This window comes from Hyphopichia burtonii (assembly GCF_001661395.1).
Source record: "Hyphopichia burtonii NRRL Y-1933 unplaced genomic scaffold HYPBUscaffold_3, whole genome shotgun sequence".
Classification (NCBI taxonomy): Eukaryota; Fungi; Ascomycota; class Pichiomycetes; order Serinales; family Debaryomycetaceae; genus Hyphopichia; species Hyphopichia burtonii.
In genome coordinates this window covers 1,501,658-1,521,991 of record NW_017963730.1, presented here as the reverse complement: position 1 = coordinate 1,521,991, position 20,334 = coordinate 1,501,658, and the positions used below count along the sequence as shown (strand labels likewise).

Here is a 20,334-nt window from a genome sequence, read left to right as displayed (position 1 = left end):
AGTATAAAGTATAGAATACTACGAGTAATGAGTAAGATGTGAGCACAGAACGAGAGTGAGTGCAATGTGCAACGTGCAATAGTGCTAGAGTACAGCAGAAAGAGTAGTAAGAGTAAGAGTAGTAAGAGTAAGAGTAAGAAGAGTAAGAGTAGTAAGAGTAAGAGTAAGAAGAGTAAGAGTAAGAAGAGTAAGTGAACACGTCAGCGATTTACGAGCACAACGTTGTTAACACCTCAGCGAGTGCACTTGTGTACGTGTCAAGATTAGAAACGCACCGAACGCCAAAGAACCTTCTAGTTAATTAGTGTTTAAGCTAATAGTGGAGTTTTTTTTTGTTTTGTTAGCAAGTTGTTGATTTATTGAATTTTTTTGATTTTTTTCAGTTTATATAACTACAATTAGCGCCCACTTCTTTTCAAATTCCCAAAAGTCCATAACTTTGGTACAGAGTCGTTTAGTTGATTTTCTTACTGATTGTTTATTTGTTGATATAATAGAATAGTCAACATGTTAAATATTTCCAATCGTAATTGGATATCGGGTATTACCCTTTTTTATGTTCTTTTGGCAATTATTTTACCATTTTTAAATAATCATGGTAAAAGCTCTTTAGTTTTGGCAGATGATTCAAACGATACTGAAAATTATGGTACCGTGATTGGTATTGATTTAGGTACTACTTATTCATGTGTTGGTGTGATGAAAAATGGTAAGGTTGAAATTTTGGCTAATGATCAAGGTAATAGAATCACTCCTTCTTATGTTGCATTCACTCCAGAAGAAAGATTAATTGGTGATGCTGCTAAAAATCAAGCTCCTTCCAATGTTCAAAACACTGTTTTCGATATTAAACGTTTAATTGGTTTAAAATACAACGATAAAACCGTTCAAAAAGAAATTAAGCATTTACCTTATACTATTGAAAAGAAAGATGGTAAACCCGTTGTTAAAGTTGAATATCAAAACGATTTGAAAACTTTCACTCCCGAAGAAATTAGTGGGATGATTTTAGGTAAAATGAAATCAATTGCTGAAGATTATTTGGGTAAAAAAGTTACCCATGCAGTTGTCACTGTTCCTGCTTATTTTAATGATGCTCAAAGACAAGCTACTAAAGATGCTGGTACCATTTCTGGTTTAAATGTCTTGAGAATTGTCAATGAACCAACTGCCGCTGCCATTGCTTATGGTTTAGATAAATCAGATGATGAAAAACAAATTATCGTTTATGATTTAGGTGGGGGTACTTTCGATGTTTCCTTATTATCTATTGAAGGTGGTGTCTTTGAAGTTTTAGCCACCGCTGGTGATACTCATTTAGGTGGGGAAGATTTCGATTTTAAAATTGTTAGACATTTAACTAAAGTTTTCCAAAAAAAACATAAAATTGATATTACTTCAAATTCAAAAGCTATTTCCAAATTGAAAAGAGAAGCTGAAAAGGCTAAGAGAACTTTATCCTCTCAAATGAGTGCTAGAATTGAAATTGATTCTTTTGTTGATGGTATTGATTTTTCAGAAACTTTATCCAGAGCTAAATTCGAAGAATTAAACGTTGAAGCTTTCAAGAAAACTTTAAAACCAGTCGAACAAGTCTTGAAAGACGCTGGTGTTAAAAAATCTGAAATTGACGATATTGTTTTAGTTGGTGGTTCCACTAGAATTCCAAAAGTTCAAGAGTTATTAGAAAAATTCTTTGATGGTAAAAAAGCTTCTAAAGGTATTAACCCAGATGAAGCAGTTGCTTATGGTGCTGCCGTTCAAGCCGGTGTTTTATCTGGTGAAGAAGGGGTTGATGATATCGTTTTATTGGATGTTAATCCTTTAACTTTAGGTATTGAAACTACTGGTGGTGTTATGACTACTCTTATTAACAGAAATACCGCTATTCCAACTAAAAAATCTCAAATCTTCTCTACTGCTGCTGATAACCAACCAACTGTTTTAATTCAAGTTTTCGAAGGTGAAAGAGCAATGGCTAAAGATAACAATAGATTAGGTAAATTCGAATTGACCGGTATTCCTCCTGCTCCAAGAGGTGTTCCTCAAATTGAAGTTACTTTCTCCTTAGATGCAAATGGTATCTTGAAAGTTGAAGCAATGGATAAAGGTACTGGTAAATCAGAATCTATTACCATCACCAATGATAAAGGTAGATTATCTAAAGAAGATATCGATAGAATGGTTGAAGAAGGTGAAAAATTCGCTCAACAAGATGCTGAAGTTAAAGCTAAAATCGAATCAAGAAATTCATTAGAAAATTACGCTCATTTATTAAAAGGTCAATTAAGTGATCAATCTGAAAATGGATTAGGTTCTAAATTAGATGATGACGATAAAGAAACCTTGGATGACGCAGTTAAAGAAACCTTAGAATTCATCGAAGATAATTATGATACCGCTACTTCTGAAGAATTCGAAGAACAAAAACAAAAATTAATCGATGTTGCTAACCCAATCACTTCAAAACTATACGGTGGTGGTGATGCCGGTGCCCAATTTGGTGATGCCGATTCTGATGATGACTTTGATCACGATGAATTGTAATCTACTATATAAATAGATTTATCTAATATATATATATATATAAAACAAAAAAAAAACTGTTTATAATAATGCCAATACATTAATTAGTTGCATAATGTTGTATATAATGTTGCATTCTTCCAGGTTGCAAACCCGTACATCCCTGCCCTACAACGAGTTTTTGCAGTTTTTCAACTGCCCTGTTTCAAACTGCCCTGTTCCAACGGAGTTGGATCATGCCATCAATATTGCCAGTATTGACACTAAAGAAGCTTTCCTTTTGCAGAGAATCACCCCACCCCTGTCTGAAATATCACTCCGCTAATTTGTAGGGCCTTCTTTGGAGGGAGGTCCACAATAGCCAATTGTTTAAGTCTTAGTTTTGATCACTGCTTGGGCCGCTTTCCCCAATTGAGCTTCGGCTAAAACAACTTCATCCTCTGCCACCAAACCCGAGTGCCAAAATCCCTAGAAACCACCATCAAAGCTTCAAGCTGACTGTGAAGAATAGATGGTAAGCATACCAGTAGTACTGATTATCGAGTCTTCTCAGTTTTTGTTCTTTCACTTCCTTTTTTTTTTTGTTCTTTGTTTTTTCCAGTATAACTTCTTCATTGAAAGAACGAAAAAAATTTTTTTTTTCGGTCTTGAAAAACCCTTCTCTAGTACAAAAAATCTCTAGTTAGGTTAGGAAGGTTATCTTTAACTCTAGAAGAACAGGATGTCCCATAGGAAACTACAGAAGTATGTACCATGGAAGTTTCAAGCATGTTGCAACAGGCTCTACTAGGACTTTTATCTAGTTTTGTCCCCTTGGAAGTTGGGTTTTTTTTGCGGAGTGAAGTTGTCAACTACTTAAGAAAGATATACTAACATAAATTTATAGAGAGGTGGATGCCGTTTTCAAGAAAATTCATGAAGGGATAGACCTTTTCAATTATCATTTCACCCGTCATGAAAATTCTACTAACGATTCCCAACGAGAAAAGTTAGAGAATGATTTAAAGAAAGAAATCAAAAAACTACAGAAATTTAGAGATCAAATTAAGACGTGGCAACTGAATGATCAAATGGAAGCTATAATAGCACCTTCTAAACTACAAGATCATCGAAAGTTGGTAGAAGAAGCCATGGAATGTTACAAAGAAGTTGAAAAAAACTCTAAAATGAAATCATTCTCAAATCAATCGATAATGTTGGCAGCTTTGGAAAGTGGTGATAATGACTTAAGTGAAGAGGTTTTGGATGCGGTTCATTATTTAAACGATATAATTGAAAGTTTAAATGAACAAGTTGAAAACTTAAATGAAGAATATGACAAAATTTCCGCTAAAAAAATTCGGAAAAATAATTTAAGTGCTATTGAAGAAAGAAAGCAAGAGATTGAAAAATTTCAAAATAATGATAATTTTCATATCGATAAAATTGAAACCATCATTCAATATTTAAAGAACGGTAAATTAAGTCCTGATTCAATATGGTTGATTCAAGATGATTTAAATTTTTATGTGGAGTCTAATCAAGATCCTGATTTTATCGACGATGAAACTTTATACGATGAAATAATAAAAGAAGCAAAACAAAACACTGACCGTATCAATAGTGAAATCGAACATGAAAGACGACAAAAACAGCAAAGAGAAGAAAATTCTATAAATGAAGATGATATCATACTCCTAAAATCTAAAAAATCAAATGACCTTCAAAGTTCTTCGTCTTCGCCTTCTAATAGTAATACACTTCCTCCATCAATAACAAGACCATCTTCTTCATCTTCAAAGCAATCTCCTCAACCAGAACTCCCGAAACAGAAACTCGGTTCCTCTGGGGTTACCACTCCTAAAACGAAACCGGCTCAACTTCAATCGACGTCATCTATACCAGCTACTCCAGAGCTCTCTAGTCCGGCTATAATCAAAACGCTAAAACCGGCCACTGCTCCTCCCAAACCAGTTGGTACTTTGAAATGGGCAGCTGCAGCTGCAGGTAATGATATCAATACCAATAATGAAACAGTATCTCATCAAGTGCCTAAGAATGATGCAGTTAGCAATGGCCATCTCAATGGATCGATAAGTAATGGTATACATCAAACAGAAAAGGATAAGAGAAGTGATATCAAGAATGACTTGAACCAACCTAGTCCAGCTAGCCAAATAATAAACGATATAAACGCTTCCACTCCTCCCACTAAATCAACTAAACCAGAAGATGATCCAAATTTTAAATTTGTTGAGATATTGAAAAATTCATCCTTGTCAAATACTGAATTAGAATTGTTTAGTGATTTATATCTCATTAAATTACCACCAGGGATTCAAGATTTGATAATATCTTTTACTTCCACTAGAAAAGTGGGGCCATCAACGGAAGATAATTCTAAACTTTTAATCAAAGAGAAAAAGTACAATCATTTTAAAATTCCAATTCATAAACCTTATTTACCAGACATTGTTCAATTAAGTTCCAGCCTAAACAATTATGATTTCAGTCAATTAATTAAACCACCGTTACAATTACTAAAATTGCAAAATAGTTGGAATAGTATTAGAGCTCAAAATCAGTTTGATAGATTTGTTGAAGAAATCAAGTCAATTATAAATCAAAATAATCCAGAAAATTTGAATTTTGTTAATGAATTGACTCTAGTATTGTTTTACGGTTTATATTACGGGTTAACTCCTTTAGAAAACTTGATTGCTGAAACTTGTTTGTTTTTGTTGGGTTGGAAACCTTATGGTACTAAAATTGCATTACCAGATCAATTAAGTGAGAATACTACTTCCAATAATAATAACAATAACCAAAGCCCTACTAAATTATCAGCTTTTGATAAGTCTACTCATCAACCAAGACACTATTATTATTGGTTTAAATGTATTAAGAATCATCCAAATCCTTCAATGATGCCAATTGACAATCAAATTGAAAACGTTGAATACGGTGATTATCAAGTATTTGACTTATTTGCTTGGGATATTCGTATCAAATATAATTTCAGATTTGACATTAGTCTATGTCAATTAAATCCCTCAATAAGCATTTGTTGATTCGTTCTCTCTTTATTTGCCCTTACTGACTCTGTTTTTTACTGTTATCACTAATCTTAATCATCATATTATTACTATTATCATCATCATAACTATGTAGTCTTATATACAAGTCCTCATAAGTCAAACGGTTCCGAATTCATGGCATAAAACGAATTCAACTTATCTGAACTAAAATCAATAAATTGAGAAGAAAGCTGATTATTAACACTACTAATAATCTGGGGTGGTGAGCTCGGTATTGGCTCTCCGTCATTACTGCTTGTTATAATCTCCAAGTTCGAAAATGGATCAGTCGAAACACTAGCAACCCCCATAGGAGCCATCTCACTCGAGTTGGTGCTTTCACAGTGCATATCCTCATCAATTCCTTGCTTCGAATTCAACCCTTCAATAACATTACCCTGGGCATCAGTTAACACCGGCATCTGCCCCATATTTCCAAATCCAATCGGAACCTCGTCCAATTGGACATATTCGCAACCTATAAAATGACCAAGATCAAACATACTTAAGCTTACTACCTTGATTCCAAACTCTTCCACAATTGAATGAAGACTTTCAAAATCCTCCATATTTTTGAAAAAAACCTTGTGTTTCCAATCCCCGGCTGCAAACTAACCACTATCTTGTTTAGCTAATCTCACTGGCTGTACCCAAAGCGACCAACTAAACTTGAATAACTTTTTGATACCCTGCTATAGCTATGCCACTGAAAGCTCTCTGGAAATCTGTTTAAACTCTCTGGAGTCACCTTGTTGGTGTTGCTGGTCCCTCTTGAAATTTGATTGTAGCAGGTTTCTTTTCACAATCGAGTGATTAGCATTGGGCAAAACACGACTCCCACACTCTAGCGATTGTCTATTTTTTTTTTTTTGTTTTATGACTCCTCGGTTTATTGTGGGGATACTACAATTAGTTGTTTCTAGATATATCAACAGGTCGAACTGGCAGGAGAGTAGAAGAAAGTACACTAGCCAACATGGAGTACTATTCGTCTTTGGACGCATCTCAGCTAGATTCTGAAACCCCCACTTTATTTGAGCTAATCTCGGCCAGTCAATTAGAGTCCCTTCTATCGCCATCACTTCGGTACATTTTGGTTCATTATACCCAAAGATACCCCAACTACTTGCTTAAGATCACCAATCGGTTTGATGAGCTTAATTTGGTGTTTAGATCGTTCATAGAATGGTATTTTTTGAAGTATTGGCAAGGATCGTTTACCGAGAATTTCTACGGGTTGAAAAGGGTTCGTCAAACACCGTTATCGGATAAGAAATACAACAGCAGTAAGTTGACGCAGTTGGTTCCATCTATGGTTGAAGCTCGAAGGAGTTTATCTGGATTACAGACCATAATCTCGATCTTTGAGATAACGGGGGTTTCCTATCTAAGTGAAAAATTCAATTATTGGCATGAAGTATGGTACTCAAAGTATATAACCGGCCAATTGGACTTACCAGAGTATACGGATAAGAAACAGTACTTTCAGACTTTGTTCAAGAGGAAGTTTGTTGAAATATTCCCTACTGTTCAGAGTATATTGCGGGCAGGGAATCTCATAACTACCTTACTATATTTAAGTGGAGGATCTAAATCTCCAACCTTACTAACTGCACTCTTCAAAATGAATTATTCCCGTTTGAATCAATACGACTATCAAAAGAATGAACCGTCACCTCTCAAAGGCGATAAAGAAAAACCAAACCGTATATCTCCTCCCACCACCATAGAATACATATTGCGTCTTATCACTAACAATTTCACAAGGCCCTCCTGGAAAGCTATAAGGCTTGTATTGGGCACCTTCTTCCCGGTTGCAATCTTCACCTTGAAGTTTTTGGAATGGTGGAACAACTCTGATTTTTCCCTGAAAATCGCTAAAAATGAAGGTGATGTCTTGCAGTCCCTAATTCCTCCTCCTTCTACCTTGAATAGAAACTCCTCTTTGGAAAACAAACTTGAAAAACTGTACAAGTCGGGTGATAAATGCCCCTTGTGTAAAGAGGAAATTAACAATCCTGCTATCATTGAGACCGGGTATGTGTTCTGTTATAAGTGCATTTACAACTACCTTACTGAATCGCATAAAATAGTAGGGAAACGAGCCAAAGAGTCGGCAAAACATAACACCCACAACGATACTGATTCTGATAGTGATTCCGAGGACGACGAAGCTGAAGATCACCCTGAAAACGTTCCAACTCAACCTAACTACGATGTTAGCAAAGGAGGAAGATGCCCAATCACTGGTAAAAAACTCTTAGGATGTAAATGGAACCCCTTAACTGAAGAATTCGAGGTCGAAGGCCTAAGAAGATTGATTTTTTAGTGCTCTGGTTATATTTATTTACCCATTTAATACGTATTTAATATGATTAATGTGGCTGCAATATGTAGAAGAGGGTCAAAGAGCGAACACAACTAAAAAAAAAAAAAAGACGTGAGAAAAAAAACTATTACTTATAAGAGCGAAACTGATTCAAACGTGGTCTAATACCAACTACTTCATACCACGAGAGATTTCAAAATGACCACTACCGGCCTTCAAGCTATAAAGTTTGATAAAGAAAACATAACTTTGGAAATATTGGACCAACTTTTGCTTCCATATTCAACGACCTATATTCCAATCGAGTCAATAAACGATGCTTTTGAAGCTATCAAATCAATGAAGGTTAGAGGAGCTCCTGCAATTGCTATTGTAGGTGTTTTCTCTGTTGTTGTCGATACTCATAGATACTTAAACTCCAAAGAAGAATCACTCAGAGATAAATCCATCCAAGATTTGATTTCATCAATTGACTACTTGATAACTTCAAGACCGACCGCAGTTAACCTTTCTAATGCTCTTAATGACATCAAGTCTATCTTGACTAAATCATACAAAGCTCAAACGTTGGTTAATAAGAGTGTGTTAAATGATATTTATGACTACTCTGTAGCATTGTATGAAGACGATTTATCCAATAACTTCAAACTTGGTGATAATGGTTTAAACTATATCACTGAAACTCTTAAATCTCAAAACTTCAAGGGACCTTTTTCAATCATGACTATTTGCAATACTGGTTCTTTGGCTACCTCAGGTCATGGAACTGCATTAGGGATCATAAGAACCGTTCACGAAAAATTATCCAAATCATGCGGTCAAGACTTTTGGTTAGATCATGTTTACCCTCTTGAGACAAGACCTTATAATCAAGGAGCTAAGTTGACCACTTTCGAGCTAGATTATGAAAAAATCCCCTTCACATTAATATGTGATAATATGGCCTCGTCGTTGATTTCCTCTTTAGCGAAGGAAAAGGTGGTTAAAAACCTGTCTGCTCCAGTCAAATTTATAATCGTTGGTGCTGATAGAATTGTAGAAAATGGTGATACTGCCAACAAAATTGGTACTTTTCAATTGTCCGTTATTGCAAATGCTTTTAATCATGCTTTTCAAGATGAATCTAAAAAAATCAAATTCATTGTCGCTGCTCCAAGAACTACTATCGACTTGAAAACTAAGACTGGCGATGACATCATAATTGAAGAAAGACCCCCAAATGAATTGACCACTTTGAAAGGTCCAATCCTCTCTAATAACTCCATAGGAGATAAAGTTACCGTTGGAATATCTACCCCAAACATCAGTGTTTGGAACCCTAGTTTCGATGTTACTCCTCATAATCTTATTGATAGCATTGTTACTGAAGAACTCCCAGTGCATACCAAGAACCCTAAAGGTGAATTTGATTTAAGTAGTAATTAAAATATACATTATTTATTATCATTAAAATAACCGTGTAGCTATGACTTTTTGTATTCTATTAAAGTAAAATTTCAGTAAATAAAATTAATTTCTGAAACATTGTCGAAAGAGATTATTAACCATTAAAGATTTAGTTATCAGTCAGATCGGTCTTGGTAAATGGTACCTCCGGAGGTTCGTTGGATTCAGCCTTGGTTTCTACAAGTGACTCTTTTGACAGATTCTTGCTGTCTCTTGCCAACTCTAAAGAAGTTGAATTTCTAACTCGCTCTATTTGGCTGCGCTTTTCACCGGCAATATTGTTTCTCATCACTTCCTCCATTTTGGCATCTTCAATAGTTGGAAGGGAATTGACATTTTCCCATATCACTTGACCAGAGTTTCCATAACCAGGTAAATCACACAATTTGACACGGAAATAGTCAATATCTTTCAAGAGGGAATGCTTTTCATTGAAGTCCTTGAATTGGGTCAACTGTGTGCAGAAGCAATCAACCAATAATTTTTTATAATTTTCAAATATCTGCAGCATTACCATTGAACATTTTAATTCTGGTAAATATTTACTCAATACTTTTATAACTGTACTTGTTTCTTTCACCAAAGTTTCCATATATGTGTGGCACTGTTGAGGGTGAGTGAGTGGTTGCGACCAATCAATATTGACAATATTTTGGCAATGGATCAACGTACGATCGTACATAATTGACACTAATTTAGAAAAAAGCTCGTTTTCATGATCCCTGTAATTACTGATTATACCATTAAAAGTAGGTTCTTCTATGTGGGCATTCTGCTGAGGATGGGGAGGTGGACTTGACTTGGAATATTTGAATATTTTTTGAAGATTTAGTAAAAATTCAATGTTGTACTCTATAAATTGAATACAAAGGGCCAAATGTTTAGTAGTTATATGTTTCAAACCTGCCGTTCGAGTAGCACCTGCATTAAGAACTGACTGCGCAGATTTGGAATTTATCAACTTGAATAAATTTAATAAATTTACTTCAATTATATGACTTTTGCTAGGGAAGACTTTTGCTATGATGACGTAATCTCTTACTCGTCCCAACACTTTCACTGCAAGACTAGGAATCATAAAATTTTCACCATGAATTTTTAAGCCGTTCTCTTCTTTATCTTTTTGGGACTCATCATTATCATTTGAAATGTTATCCGGTTTTTGTTCTGATTCCTCTTTGCTCTCCTCTATAAAAAGATCAAGAGGCTTGAGCCAATTTTCTCCAGAGTAACCCAGTTTTCCATTTGAATCAATGTATTCCGAATGGTCAAGAAGCTCATTGAGAACAGCTTGATTTTCAGTTAGTATTTTCGAATTGACTATTTCCTTCCATGTTTCGCGATCACAGTCCAGTGCAATATTTCTCATTGAATTCAGGTGAAGACGATGAATGAAGTATCCAACGTGGTTTTTAACCCAATCATTCAATGACGATCCTGGTCCACTCGCAACGTAACCAGGGTTGATGAATTCGCATTCCTGTAAATATGCAGACGAAAGGGAATACATTTTCAAGTAGAAGGGAACTGAAAGATCGGCAATCTGCTCAGATCTTACATTAATCACTTTACTCAACCTAATTTGGGTTAGCTCAATAGCCTTATTTATAGCAACAGTTATATCAAGAGACATAACATCTATATCCTGCGATGCGCTAGGAGGAATAGCAGTCAAAGCCAAGTCCAATAATATTTTCTGGTGGGCTGTTAAGCGACGCAAGCACTCTGCTAAAGTTGTATAAATTTTAGCCATCATGGTCTCAAATTCTTTGGGCGACAAACCCCTGATGTTGGTGGATAATGAATTGATATTAGAGCCCGAGGCATTGGTAGAAAGAGCTGTAGAAGAATTATTTGCCGATTCTGGGAAAGGAGAGGCACGCGAAGGAGCTTCAGACACGTCGGTCAGAGAATATCCCTGTCTGCTGCTTGGAAGATTCAACTTTATGATTTCTTTTATTTCTATAATTATCTTATTTTGATATTCTGAATATGCATTCCCAATGTGGCCAGCTTTTGATAAGTTTTCAACAAAGTCTCGCAACTTTCCTTTCTTCTGTTCATCGATTTTTTGATATGAAGTATTAATCTTTGAAGTATGGTACTTTTTGGAATTGTCAACAGAAACATATATTCTATTTAATGTATCTTGGGTGGCAACAGAATTGTAGTGGTCTCGTAAATCCTTCAATAAGAGCTGGATAAAATCGTTAATGTAACCTTTAGAACAATGGTTTTTTAGCTCCGACAATTCATACTTCAATTCTCGCAATGCTGGCACACTAGAAAGATCTGCTAATGGATAATCAAAAGAGGGATAGAAGCTCTCGTTTTCGTCCGTATCTAAATCTTTAGGATTAGTTCCATTAATCAAATTCTCCACCACAATTATTTCACTTAAACATTTATTATGCAAACCATTCTGAAACGACTTTTTTGCTAACTCAAATATAGATAAAACATATTGTAACTGAACAATACCGGTTTCCAATTGTTCAATATTTTTACGTTCATTCAACGTATTTAATATTTCCAACCCAGTTTGAGCTTCATTTAATTCTAAAGATTCTAGTTTTTTTGTGATTTCTCTAAACTTTCCGATACAAGATTCCGATTGGCTCAGGACAGCTTGGATATCACCAAGGGTATTGAAGAATGAATCTGAAGATTTAGAAATTTCTTTGATCAATTTGACTTCCACCAAATCAAGATAATGAGATAGTTTATCTTGAAGGTCAGTATTGCTTGCTAAATAAGACAGATCGTTCAATCCTTCTTCTTCATCTTCGTCGGGTAAAATTTTGCAACCTTCAATGACTTGTTTGAAAATCCTAGGGTCATCCAATCTAAACTCGGGATCGAGATACACGTCAGGAATTAATTCTGATAGATCTTTATCGTCTGTATCCATATTACTTTCTATTAGATCTTTCAAGTTAGATACTGAAGAGGTTGGCGAAGCTGCGCCTGATGATAGTGTAACTTCATGATTATGGTGGGATCTGTCTTGCTCCACAAATTTTTGTAAAGTGTCTTCTGTGAGAAGCTTGTAGCTCAGCTCGAAGTTTTTATATTCATCAACAGAATCATTTACAAGCTTGCTATCTAATTCATTGTTACTGACCTTCTTCGATAGTTTCAGCAATTGAATTTGAGGAATGTCTTTGGTGGTCGGAGTCTTTATGTTATTTACAACAGTTGAGCCACCATGTAAGGTAAGTGACGTTTTTGAAGATCTATTTCTTCTTGACCTTGCAGTATCTGACCCTATGGTCAACTCGTAGATTGAGTTAGGACCCAAGGGTGAAAAATCATTATTTTGTTTTGAAGACTCACCATTATTTTGATTCTGAAATATATTGAAATATGCGGAAGACAGGAATGTACTTTCACCTCCATCTATACTATTTTTATAGGATATGTAAGACCCTGATCTTCTTTTGAAACTACTGGGCCCACCACTACTAGCCCCGTACGGTTGTGAGACTATGCTTGATGAATATTCAGAGCCATCTGCAAGATCATCGTTCAAGTTGATACTTCCTTCTAATGAATTTCGGCTTCCTGGAGTCAGATCATTTAAAAATGAAGGCCCTGGAGGCGGTAAATCATGACCATTGATCGAAAGATTTGATTTTGAAGATTCTAAAGACATGCTTTATTCAATTGACAATAGCGCAAGCAGTTTATGGAAAATTGATGATATCGTTTTGTCGCTAATGGGATTACTAATATTTCAAAACAACATGTAGATGAACTTAAAGAGAACGCAAATGTGATTTACCTTATATTGGTCTGAGCTTTATGAGGGTAAGATTAGCTTGCACTTTACCTAATACAGGAGATGACAAGGATTTCAACTTTAATTATTAAATTAGCGTTATGTGCAATTGATCCTGAATCAGTTTCAAAGCTGTTATATGGAAAATATCTCAATTGTGCTATTGATGTACGCTTATTTAAACATCAATCAATGTCGAATGTCGAATCAACACTATATTTTTGTTGTCGTGTACCGTATTCTACTTGGTGTATGGATCTTTCTCATAAGCACTTTATAAGATTACTAAGAAAAACGTCTGATGAAAATTTAAAGACCATCAATACTTTCTTTTTAACTATATCAAATAACTAGAGAACCCGAAGATGGCCTGTGGGGGAGACGAAAAGAACTGTACTTCTTGTGCACCAAAAAAAGAAGAGCCAAAACCAAAACCTTGTTGTGTTTGCTTGGATGAAAAGAAGCAAAGAGATGAGTGCTTATTATTCAATGGACAAGAAGGTGGTAAATGTGATGATTTGATCCAAAAATATAAGACTTGCATGAAAGGCTTCGGATTTGAGACTCGTTAAACTATTTCAGAACTATACCAACTCGACGTTTTCAACATTGATCGATTGGTGGCTAATTGTAAATAATGACTATATTGTTCTTCATCTTGTAAATAACAAAAGATTTTAATATATAAGATCAGCTCAGATAAAGAGTTACCATTTACACTGTTCTATGTTTTCTTTATGAAATAAATGTATTTATAAATATAAAACTATCTGAAGAATTGAAATACTGGAAGTGTGTAGTAATTATTAATCGTGGAGAAACTATACATTATCGTCATTAAGTGAACCATAATTTTGAAACTTTGGGTCATCATTATCAAAACTAGAATTACCAGTCTTATCAAGGTCGTTTTCTAATTGCAGTTTCTTTGATGTTCTATGGTCTTTGATTCCTTGATCTAACTCAGAATTAGTGAGTAATCTAGTTATTTCTTCTTCTGCTAAACTGAGACGGGGTATTGAGTTGGATGAATGATGAGCCTGAAGATTAGTTCGGTGTACTATCTGGTTTTGAATGAAATTATCAATCAAAACAAGTTGTAAACAATTCATCACCACTGGAACAACGAACATGACAATGAAAATTTCAAATTCGTCTGGATATTCATTAAGCCAGACCAAGAGAACATGTCCGGTAAACCATAATAGCTGGGTTTCAAAACATTCGACTATACCATAAAGAATGAACTTTGTAATCATTAAACTAGTGAAATAAATTGATAACTGTTTCAAAAAAGCCCTGAAAGAAGGATTTTTTGGATCTGGTCCATACTGTCCAGATTCTATTTGAGTGAAATGTAAATATTCTTTACATAATCGGTTGACGTATTTGAAAACAAGATATAATATGTAAACACCAATAGTACAATCAAACACAATATTGAGAAAATACCAGTCACATGGATCTTCTGAGGAGTCATCATTACAGTCGCTACCAGTGCAATCATCACCATTTAAACTTAAACCAGGATCCTTATAATCTTGTGTCTTGAAAATTGAAAGAAGTACATTGAAAATATGTACACCGAATGCTCCAATTAATTGTTTGGAAACATCAAATGACCATACAGACCAGGATCGTCTCAATGGATACTCATAAAATCTTTTCACTATCAACGAAGAAAGACATAGAAGTCCTAAAAATGCTTGAGTTAACAATGAAAAAGTGCCGATTAATTCACATTTCCCGTCATCATCTTCCAGAGCTGGCAGATTGATTGGACTATGATCTGAATAAAACGTTATTGGGAGCACCAATGATAGTAAAAACCCCGGTAGTGCTAGAAGCTCATGGGATATCGATTGGCATCCAAATTGCATTGTCAAAGGTTATATTCTATCTCAATTGCAATAACCGGATGTTCGATAGACGGCACACGTTTTTCACTGTTCTTTCAATAAAGAAAGTAATATTGGATCTGCAATATCGAGCTGAGGGCTTTAGTATATCCTGTACTGATTAGGGAGGATTAGAAAAGGAAGAACGGTGTTTATCCAGTGTATACTATACATGTCCCAAAAAAAAAAAAATCAAGTAAAGTAGAAGATATCAGTTGCTCGATAGAAGAGGCTGACTGCACACAAAATTACAGAAACAAAAAGGTACGGATTTTATGAAATTAAATTTGCAGATGAATGAATACTAACTGATTATCATAACAGTTTCCAAAAATTATAAACACAAGAGAAGAAAGGGCAATAATGGCATGGTGATACTAACCATCACCTTGAGAATGAAATAGAAAAATAAAGAAAAAAAAGTGTAAATCGTGTAAGTTTTATGTAAATTGTATGGGCTTTTGCTATTGGACAGTGCAATGTTATTCATGATGTTTCCAATTTTCTAAAAACTGGCTAGCTAATCCTCGAGCCTGGCCAACAAAATTACGTTTTTCTGCTTCATTAAGATTATCTGAGATATGAGAATTATCTGGAGAAGGGCTTTTGATGCCATTTCTATCAGCTACTTGAGCAAGCGATGAGTAGCTAGAGGGATTATCCAGATTAGGAGGTCTTATATTTTCACTTTGAGGGGATGCATCAGTTGGTGGAGGAGAAGCATCTTCCACATATTCATCTTCTGAATCACTGTCAGAATCAAACATAAAAGTATTATGACGTGGGGGTAAAGTTGAGTGAGCACTTCTAAAACTTGAGTTTGCACTTGAGATTTGATCAGAATTTGAATTTGGGCTGGTTGAGCGACCTGAAAATGCATTTGCAGAATTCATATAAGGTGGTAAAGGAGATGATTTTTTCTGAACTTCGGATGGGGAAGAGGATTTATAGTCTGATGAGTCTAATTTATAATTATTTTCATTATCATTATCCTGACTTGGCAGGCTCAGGTTAAAGAATTGGTCTGCCAAAGCGCTACTGGATCTTCTCTTTTTAGTTAGTTCATTAGTACCACCAACGAAAAATGATTCGCTTAAGGAGTGCGATGAGTGAGGCTGTTTACTAAGTTCAGTAGATGAATGATTAGGATTCATTGAAGACATGTGACCATGAATTGGGCTTGGTTCTTCAAATGAAGCCGGAAAATGTCTTTCTTTATCATCATTTGTACTCGTCATATTTGAATTACCAAAAATCAGCTGTGCCAATGATTGACTTGAATTTCTAGCGCTTATAGATAATCCACCTTCATCATCACTATCAGAATCTGACTCTTCTTCGTCATCACTATTAGAATTTTTAGGTGATAATCTATTTGCAGCTGAATCATCAAGAGCTGAAATAGGCAAACGTTCCTTTTGAGCCTGATCATTATTCATTGAATGTTGGGGAAATTGTGAAGAATAATTGATGTTGTTATTATTAACCACTGCAGGATTAATAACAGGAACATTGATGCTATTTCTTTCATCGTTTTGTGAATAATCATTATTTTGAATATTTGAATTTTTATGATCAAATTCTTCGTTCTCAATGATATCATAATCAAAATTCAGACCCATAGTAATATTATCAGGTACATCAACAACGTCTGGAGTCTTGTTAGCCGCATTTGAACCATAAATAGCATGATTTGGATCAACAGTGTAAACTGTATTATAATCATAATAATAGTCGTAACCTCTACTACTATTGTTATTAACGTTATGAGACAAGGAAGAAGTATAAGGATTTTCTTCATCACTTTCTTCATCAGAAGAACCATAATTTAAACTTGTAGGAGGTAATAATTGAATAGTACGATAAAATTTACTATTGTTTGTTGAAATCAGATCAGTATCTTCAGTGTTATCATTAGCATTTGGAGTTGACAAGCTATCACTATTACTATTTGTACTATCTTTTGAAGTTGAAGAACCCAAGCCGGGGACATTTTGAATGTTTGAGGATTTAACATTTAAGAAAAATCCACCTTCATCATCTTCTTCTTCATCTTCATCATCATCATTTTCCAAATCGTTGACGGTATCATCATTTTCATTACGATTAGGAGTTTCATAAATATAACTATCTTCACTTTCATCATCATAATAATAGCTATCATCATCTTGAGAATCATCATCATATTCATCATCATAATCACCATCTTCATCATCATAATCATCAATGGCAATACATTGTTGAACTTCATCATTGAAATGAATTCTACGTTCATTTTTTGGAATTGAAGTAGAATTATCATTATTATCATTAATATTATTTTGATTAGTGTTATCATTGATTGAATTATCAGTTAAATCATTATTATATTTAACATTAGAATTATCATTATCATTAAAATTAGTGTCATTATTGGGAGAAGAATTATCTGAATTGGATGGAAATATAGCTTTTTGATTATTATCAGCGGCTAATTGGTTAAGACGATCTTTTAAAGAAGTGTTAGATGAATTTGAATTATTTAAACCAGTTAAATCAGTAGAACTATTAAGATTTGAAGTTGGATTCGAATAATTTTTATATTGACTGTTTAATTTAGCCGATATAGCATCATAATCAAAATATTCCGGAGGTTTTTCATTGGAAGATTTATCATGATCATCATCATTAGTGAAAGGATGAGTTTCATCATAATTCGAGTTAGCTGCTTCAATCCTTTCACGTTGACTTCTTCTTCTATCACGATCTTGCAATCGATTAGTTGCTAATTGTAATTTTAATAAATTCAGATGACTGATCATCATATCTTGAACTGTTCTTCTTTTCAAAATCGGTTTTGGACCCTTTTTACTCTTATTTGGAATTGAAATATCCCCAGCAACTGCACTTGTTGCAGTTGTTTGATGATGGTGATGGTTATTATCATCTTTATTATTATTATTATTGTTATTGTTATTACTTTCATCATCATTTAAAATTGGACCATATAACCAAGTCACATCAGAATCTTTTGACCAATTAACAACTTCCGGACTAATTGTTTTCAAATTAGATCTTCTTTGAGCCCAAGTTCTCCACGAAGCGTTTTCTAAACGAGCTGAGTTTGCCACGTCTTTACGTTTGCTAATAACATATCTCCAACTTTTTGATATATCACTCACATCCCATTGATGAGATAAATAATCAACGTGCCTGGAGGGCTCCGATGTTAGATCAGTATCGTCATGGGGTAAAATTTCTGGTGATTTTATTGTAGTAACTGGAGATGGGGATTTTGATGAATTAGATGCAGAAGTTGTTGATTGAACTGATGATAATGGTGATTCCGTATCATCTATAATGGTATATCGTTCATCAATTTCATTTTCATCACTATCATCAACTGCTGGCTCTGATTTTGTATTATTTTGCTGTTGAATAATTTTTTCTTGTTCTGAAGGATCGATGAATTCATCTAATAATCCCAAAGATCTGGTTCTCTTTAATTTAAAAGTGGTATTCTCAAAATGGTCATCATCCTCAGCGTCCACATGCTGAGATGTTGTAGCACCACCAGTGAATACGTCACCCAAATTATTAGTAGATGACATTATAAAAGGAAAGAAGAAAAGAAGAAGAAAAAGAAAAAAAAAGGGGAAAGATCAAACCAAATAATACAAACAATCAAATACTTAATCAATTCAATATAACCAGGAGGTGATTAGACAAGCGTAATTTGAAAGTATTGCTAATATTGGATAATGAATGAATAGAGATATTAAAAGTACAAGAAAAGAGAGAAGAAGCAGTAAGAGAGAAAAAAAAAATTCAAACAAAAAAAAAAAAAAAAAGAAGTAACAGAAGGAAGAGACAAAAATTAAAATTGCTAATAAAAAAGCACAAAGAAATTTCAATCAAAATATCAATTTATCAATACAATTATTGATAAGAGATGTAAGACTAAAGTAATGAAAAGTCCAATTGGGAAGTATGGATTAAAAGAAACCGCAATTTGGAGGGGGTTGACGATGGGACACGATGGAAAACAGACTGGGGAAAATAAGAAGATTGCGAGTCAATACTTCAGGGTTAACCAACGGAAAAAAGTCAGACAGTAAGACACTCACAATAAAACGTGGTAAAATAAAGATCCTGGTGAGTCTATAACGAAGTGAATCTCTAATGAAGTAAATCTATAGCGAAATGACCGTAAGCAGGCGAATATGTCGACAAAACTACAACTACATCAAAGAAATCATATACGGGTCAACCTATTTGGTATTTTCGCTTTCCACGAAAAGGAAAACCCGTAACTGTTTGGTAACTGTAGATATTTTTAACCAATCCCGTAAAATTCCTTATCCCGAGCTATTCCTCATTCTTTCCCATTTGTACTTTATTGTTTTATAACCAGCTAACTTTTCGAGCCCAACTGGCCCATCTACAAGAGCCATTCACTCCTGGCCGGTGGTCTTGCCAACTGGCTATCGAGTGACTATGATGGTTCTGCTTGTAAAAAATAGAAGTAGCCATCCAAGTTTTTCACTGGGTAACGTAAGCAGGAAGTTTACTAAAAAGCACCGGGAAGTATGCAGGATATTCCATTGGTGGTCTCACAATGTGCTGGAAAAATTGAGGAATCCCCACATTTTTGAGTCAAATGACTTCAATTGAAATTTTTCGTCTTTTGACATGCGCAATTTCGGCTTGTAGTATATCTGATGGGGTGGTTCTGTTTTGTTAGAGGGTTTACCGGTTATCCCTTATTGGCTTATTAGGTGTTTGGTTGTGGTTGTTGTGTTGGTATACTGGTATTGGTTATTAGTATGGCTCAATTTTTCGGAAAAAAAAGCCCTCGCATAACCTGAAATGACTCTTGGAAAAGAGCGAAAAAAAAGAATCATGATTTTGCCCAGGATCGAACTGGGGACGTTCTGCGTGTTAAGCAGATGCCATAACCAACTAGACCACAAAACCTGTTTCTTGTTTCATTTTTTATAGTGGGCTTACTAAACTAACGCTAAAATGAGAGGCTTCTTGAACAGACTCATTCAGGAAGGGCCTTGAAAAAAAGGTTTTTTCAAAGTTTAAGAGCTTCAGAATTAGTTATAGAGAGTGCATAGTTTTTTACAAACCATTTTATACTGGAAGGTGTTCTCGGTACAAAGTTTTAAGACTTGGTCGGGCTCTCAACTAACCACCGCTAAGCTTGTGTGACTATTATTTTCAAATGAACTAAGACCGTACAGAACCCTTTTAAAGTGAATATTCAGTGCCTTTATTCTTCCTTCACTTGACTTATCGACAGTCAATTGGTAA

General features: G+C 34.7%; 10 protein-coding genes and 1 non-coding gene across 11 annotated transcripts; 6 read left to right on the top strand and 5 right to left on the bottom strand.

Moving 5' to 3' along the window:
* Positions 1 to 507: 507 nt before the first annotated feature.
* KAR2 (Hsp70 family ATPase) lies at positions 508 to 2,547 on the top strand (the record flags this gene model as incomplete). Its single annotated transcript, XM_020218928.1, has 1 exon — positions 508 to 2,547. The coding sequence occupies one exon, from the start codon at positions 508 to 510 to the stop codon at positions 2,545 to 2,547; it is 2,040 nt and encodes a 679-aa protein (XP_020077221.1).
* An 84-nt stretch (positions 2,548 to 2,631) lies between these two features.
* Positions 2,632 to 3,001, top strand: HYPBUDRAFT_152774 (uncharacterized protein). The gene has a single exon (XM_020221187.1). The coding sequence runs from the start codon at positions 2,654 to 2,656 to the stop codon at positions 2,849 to 2,851; it is 198 nt and encodes a 65-aa protein (XP_020077220.1). The 5' UTR covers positions 2,632 to 2,653; the 3' UTR covers positions 2,852 to 3,001.
* A 409-nt stretch (positions 3,002 to 3,410) lies between these two features.
* NOT3 (CCR4-NOT core subunit) lies at positions 3,411 to 5,576 on the top strand (the record flags this gene model as incomplete). The annotated part of the gene is made up of 1 exon (XM_020218500.1): positions 3,411 to 5,576. A coding segment is annotated over one exon (2,166 nt), but the record flags the coding sequence as incomplete, so codon positions are not given.
* A 55-nt stretch (positions 5,577 to 5,631) lies between these two features.
* Positions 5,632 to 6,350, bottom strand: HYPBUDRAFT_152773 (uncharacterized protein). The gene has a single exon (XM_020221186.1). It carries the CDS (start codon positions 6,149 to 6,151, stop codon positions 5,693 to 5,695), a length of 459 nt encoding a protein of 152 aa, XP_020077218.1. The 5' UTR covers positions 6,152 to 6,350; the 3' UTR covers positions 5,632 to 5,692.
* A 201-nt stretch (positions 6,351 to 6,551) lies between these two features.
* On the top strand, positions 6,552 to 7,997 carry PEX12 (ubiquitin-protein ligase peroxin 12; the record flags this gene model as incomplete). The annotated part of the gene is made up of 1 exon (XM_020221185.1): positions 6,552 to 7,997. A coding segment is annotated over exon 1 (1,295 nt), but the record flags the coding sequence as incomplete, so codon positions are not given.
* A 13-nt stretch (positions 7,998 to 8,010) lies between these two features.
* On the top strand, positions 8,011 to 9,401 carry HYPBUDRAFT_202703 (S-methyl-5-thioribose-1-phosphate isomerase). The gene has a single exon (XM_020223025.1). The coding sequence runs from the start codon at positions 8,110 to 8,112 to the stop codon at positions 9,334 to 9,336; it is 1,227 nt and encodes a 408-aa protein (XP_020077216.1). The 5' UTR covers positions 8,011 to 8,109; the 3' UTR covers positions 9,337 to 9,401.
* A 120-nt stretch (positions 9,402 to 9,521) lies between these two features.
* On the bottom strand, positions 9,522 to 13,237 carry HYPBUDRAFT_161593 (uncharacterized protein; the record flags this gene model as incomplete). Its single annotated transcript, XM_020222535.1, has 2 exons — positions 9,606 to 13,237; positions 9,522 to 9,534 (listed from the first exon to the last, which is right to left on the bottom strand). The coding sequence occupies exons 1-2, from the start codon at positions 13,010 to 13,012 to the stop codon at positions 9,522 to 9,524; spliced, it is 3,420 nt and encodes a 1,139-aa protein (XP_020077215.1). The 5' UTR covers positions 13,013 to 13,237.
* Positions 13,238 to 13,551: 314 nt separating this feature from the next.
* COX17 (copper metallochaperone) lies at positions 13,552 to 13,704 on the top strand (the record flags this gene model as incomplete). Its single annotated transcript, XM_020218060.1, has 1 exon — positions 13,552 to 13,704. A coding segment is annotated over one exon (153 nt), but the record flags the coding sequence as incomplete, so codon positions are not given.
* Positions 13,705 to 13,947: 243 nt separating this feature from the next.
* On the bottom strand, positions 13,948 to 15,167 carry HYPBUDRAFT_152771 (uncharacterized protein). Its single transcript, XM_020221184.1, has one exon. It carries the CDS (start codon positions 15,016 to 15,018, stop codon positions 13,960 to 13,962), a length of 1,059 nt encoding a protein of 352 aa, XP_020077213.1. The 5' UTR covers positions 15,019 to 15,167; the 3' UTR covers positions 13,948 to 13,959.
* Positions 15,168 to 15,302: 135 nt separating this feature from the next.
* On the bottom strand, positions 15,303 to 18,745 carry REG1 (protein phosphatase regulator). Its single transcript, XM_020219307.1, has 2 exons — positions 17,522 to 18,745; positions 15,303 to 17,464 (listed from the first exon to the last, which is right to left on the bottom strand). The coding sequence occupies exons 1-2, from the start codon at positions 18,624 to 18,626 to the stop codon at positions 15,519 to 15,521; spliced, it is 3,051 nt and encodes a 1,016-aa protein (XP_020077212.1). The 5' UTR covers positions 18,627 to 18,745; the 3' UTR covers positions 15,303 to 15,518.
* Positions 18,746 to 19,918: 1,173 nt separating this feature from the next.
* On the bottom strand, positions 19,919 to 19,992 carry HYPBUDRAFT_t84. Its single transcript has one exon. It is a non-coding gene; the product is annotated as a tRNA-Val (tRNA).
* Between the last annotated feature and the right edge of the window lie 342 nt (positions 19,993 to 20,334).

Coding starts and splice junctions, on each gene's coding strand:
- HYPBUDRAFT_152773 (XM_020221186.1), bottom strand. CDS start 6,151: ATGGAGGATTTTGAAAGTCTTCATTCAATTGTGGAAGAGTTTGGAATC.
- HYPBUDRAFT_152774 (XM_020221187.1), top strand. CDS start 2,654: ATGTTGCATTCTTCCAGGTTGCAAACCCGTACATCCCTGCCCTACAAC.
- REG1 (XM_020219307.1), bottom strand. CDS start 18,626: ATGTCATCTACTAATAATTTGGGTGACGTATTCACTGGTGGTGCTACA. Junction 17,465..17,521: donor TAACACTTCTTTAAAAGATC/GTCTTAACCAAT, acceptor CATCCAATTCAG/ATAATTCTTCTCCCAATAAT.
- HYPBUDRAFT_202703 (XM_020223025.1), top strand. CDS start 8,110: ATGACCACTACCGGCCTTCAAGCTATAAAGTTTGATAAAGAAAACATA.
- HYPBUDRAFT_152771 (XM_020221184.1), bottom strand. CDS start 15,018: ATGCAATTTGGATGCCAATCGATATCCCATGAGCTTCTAGCACTACCG.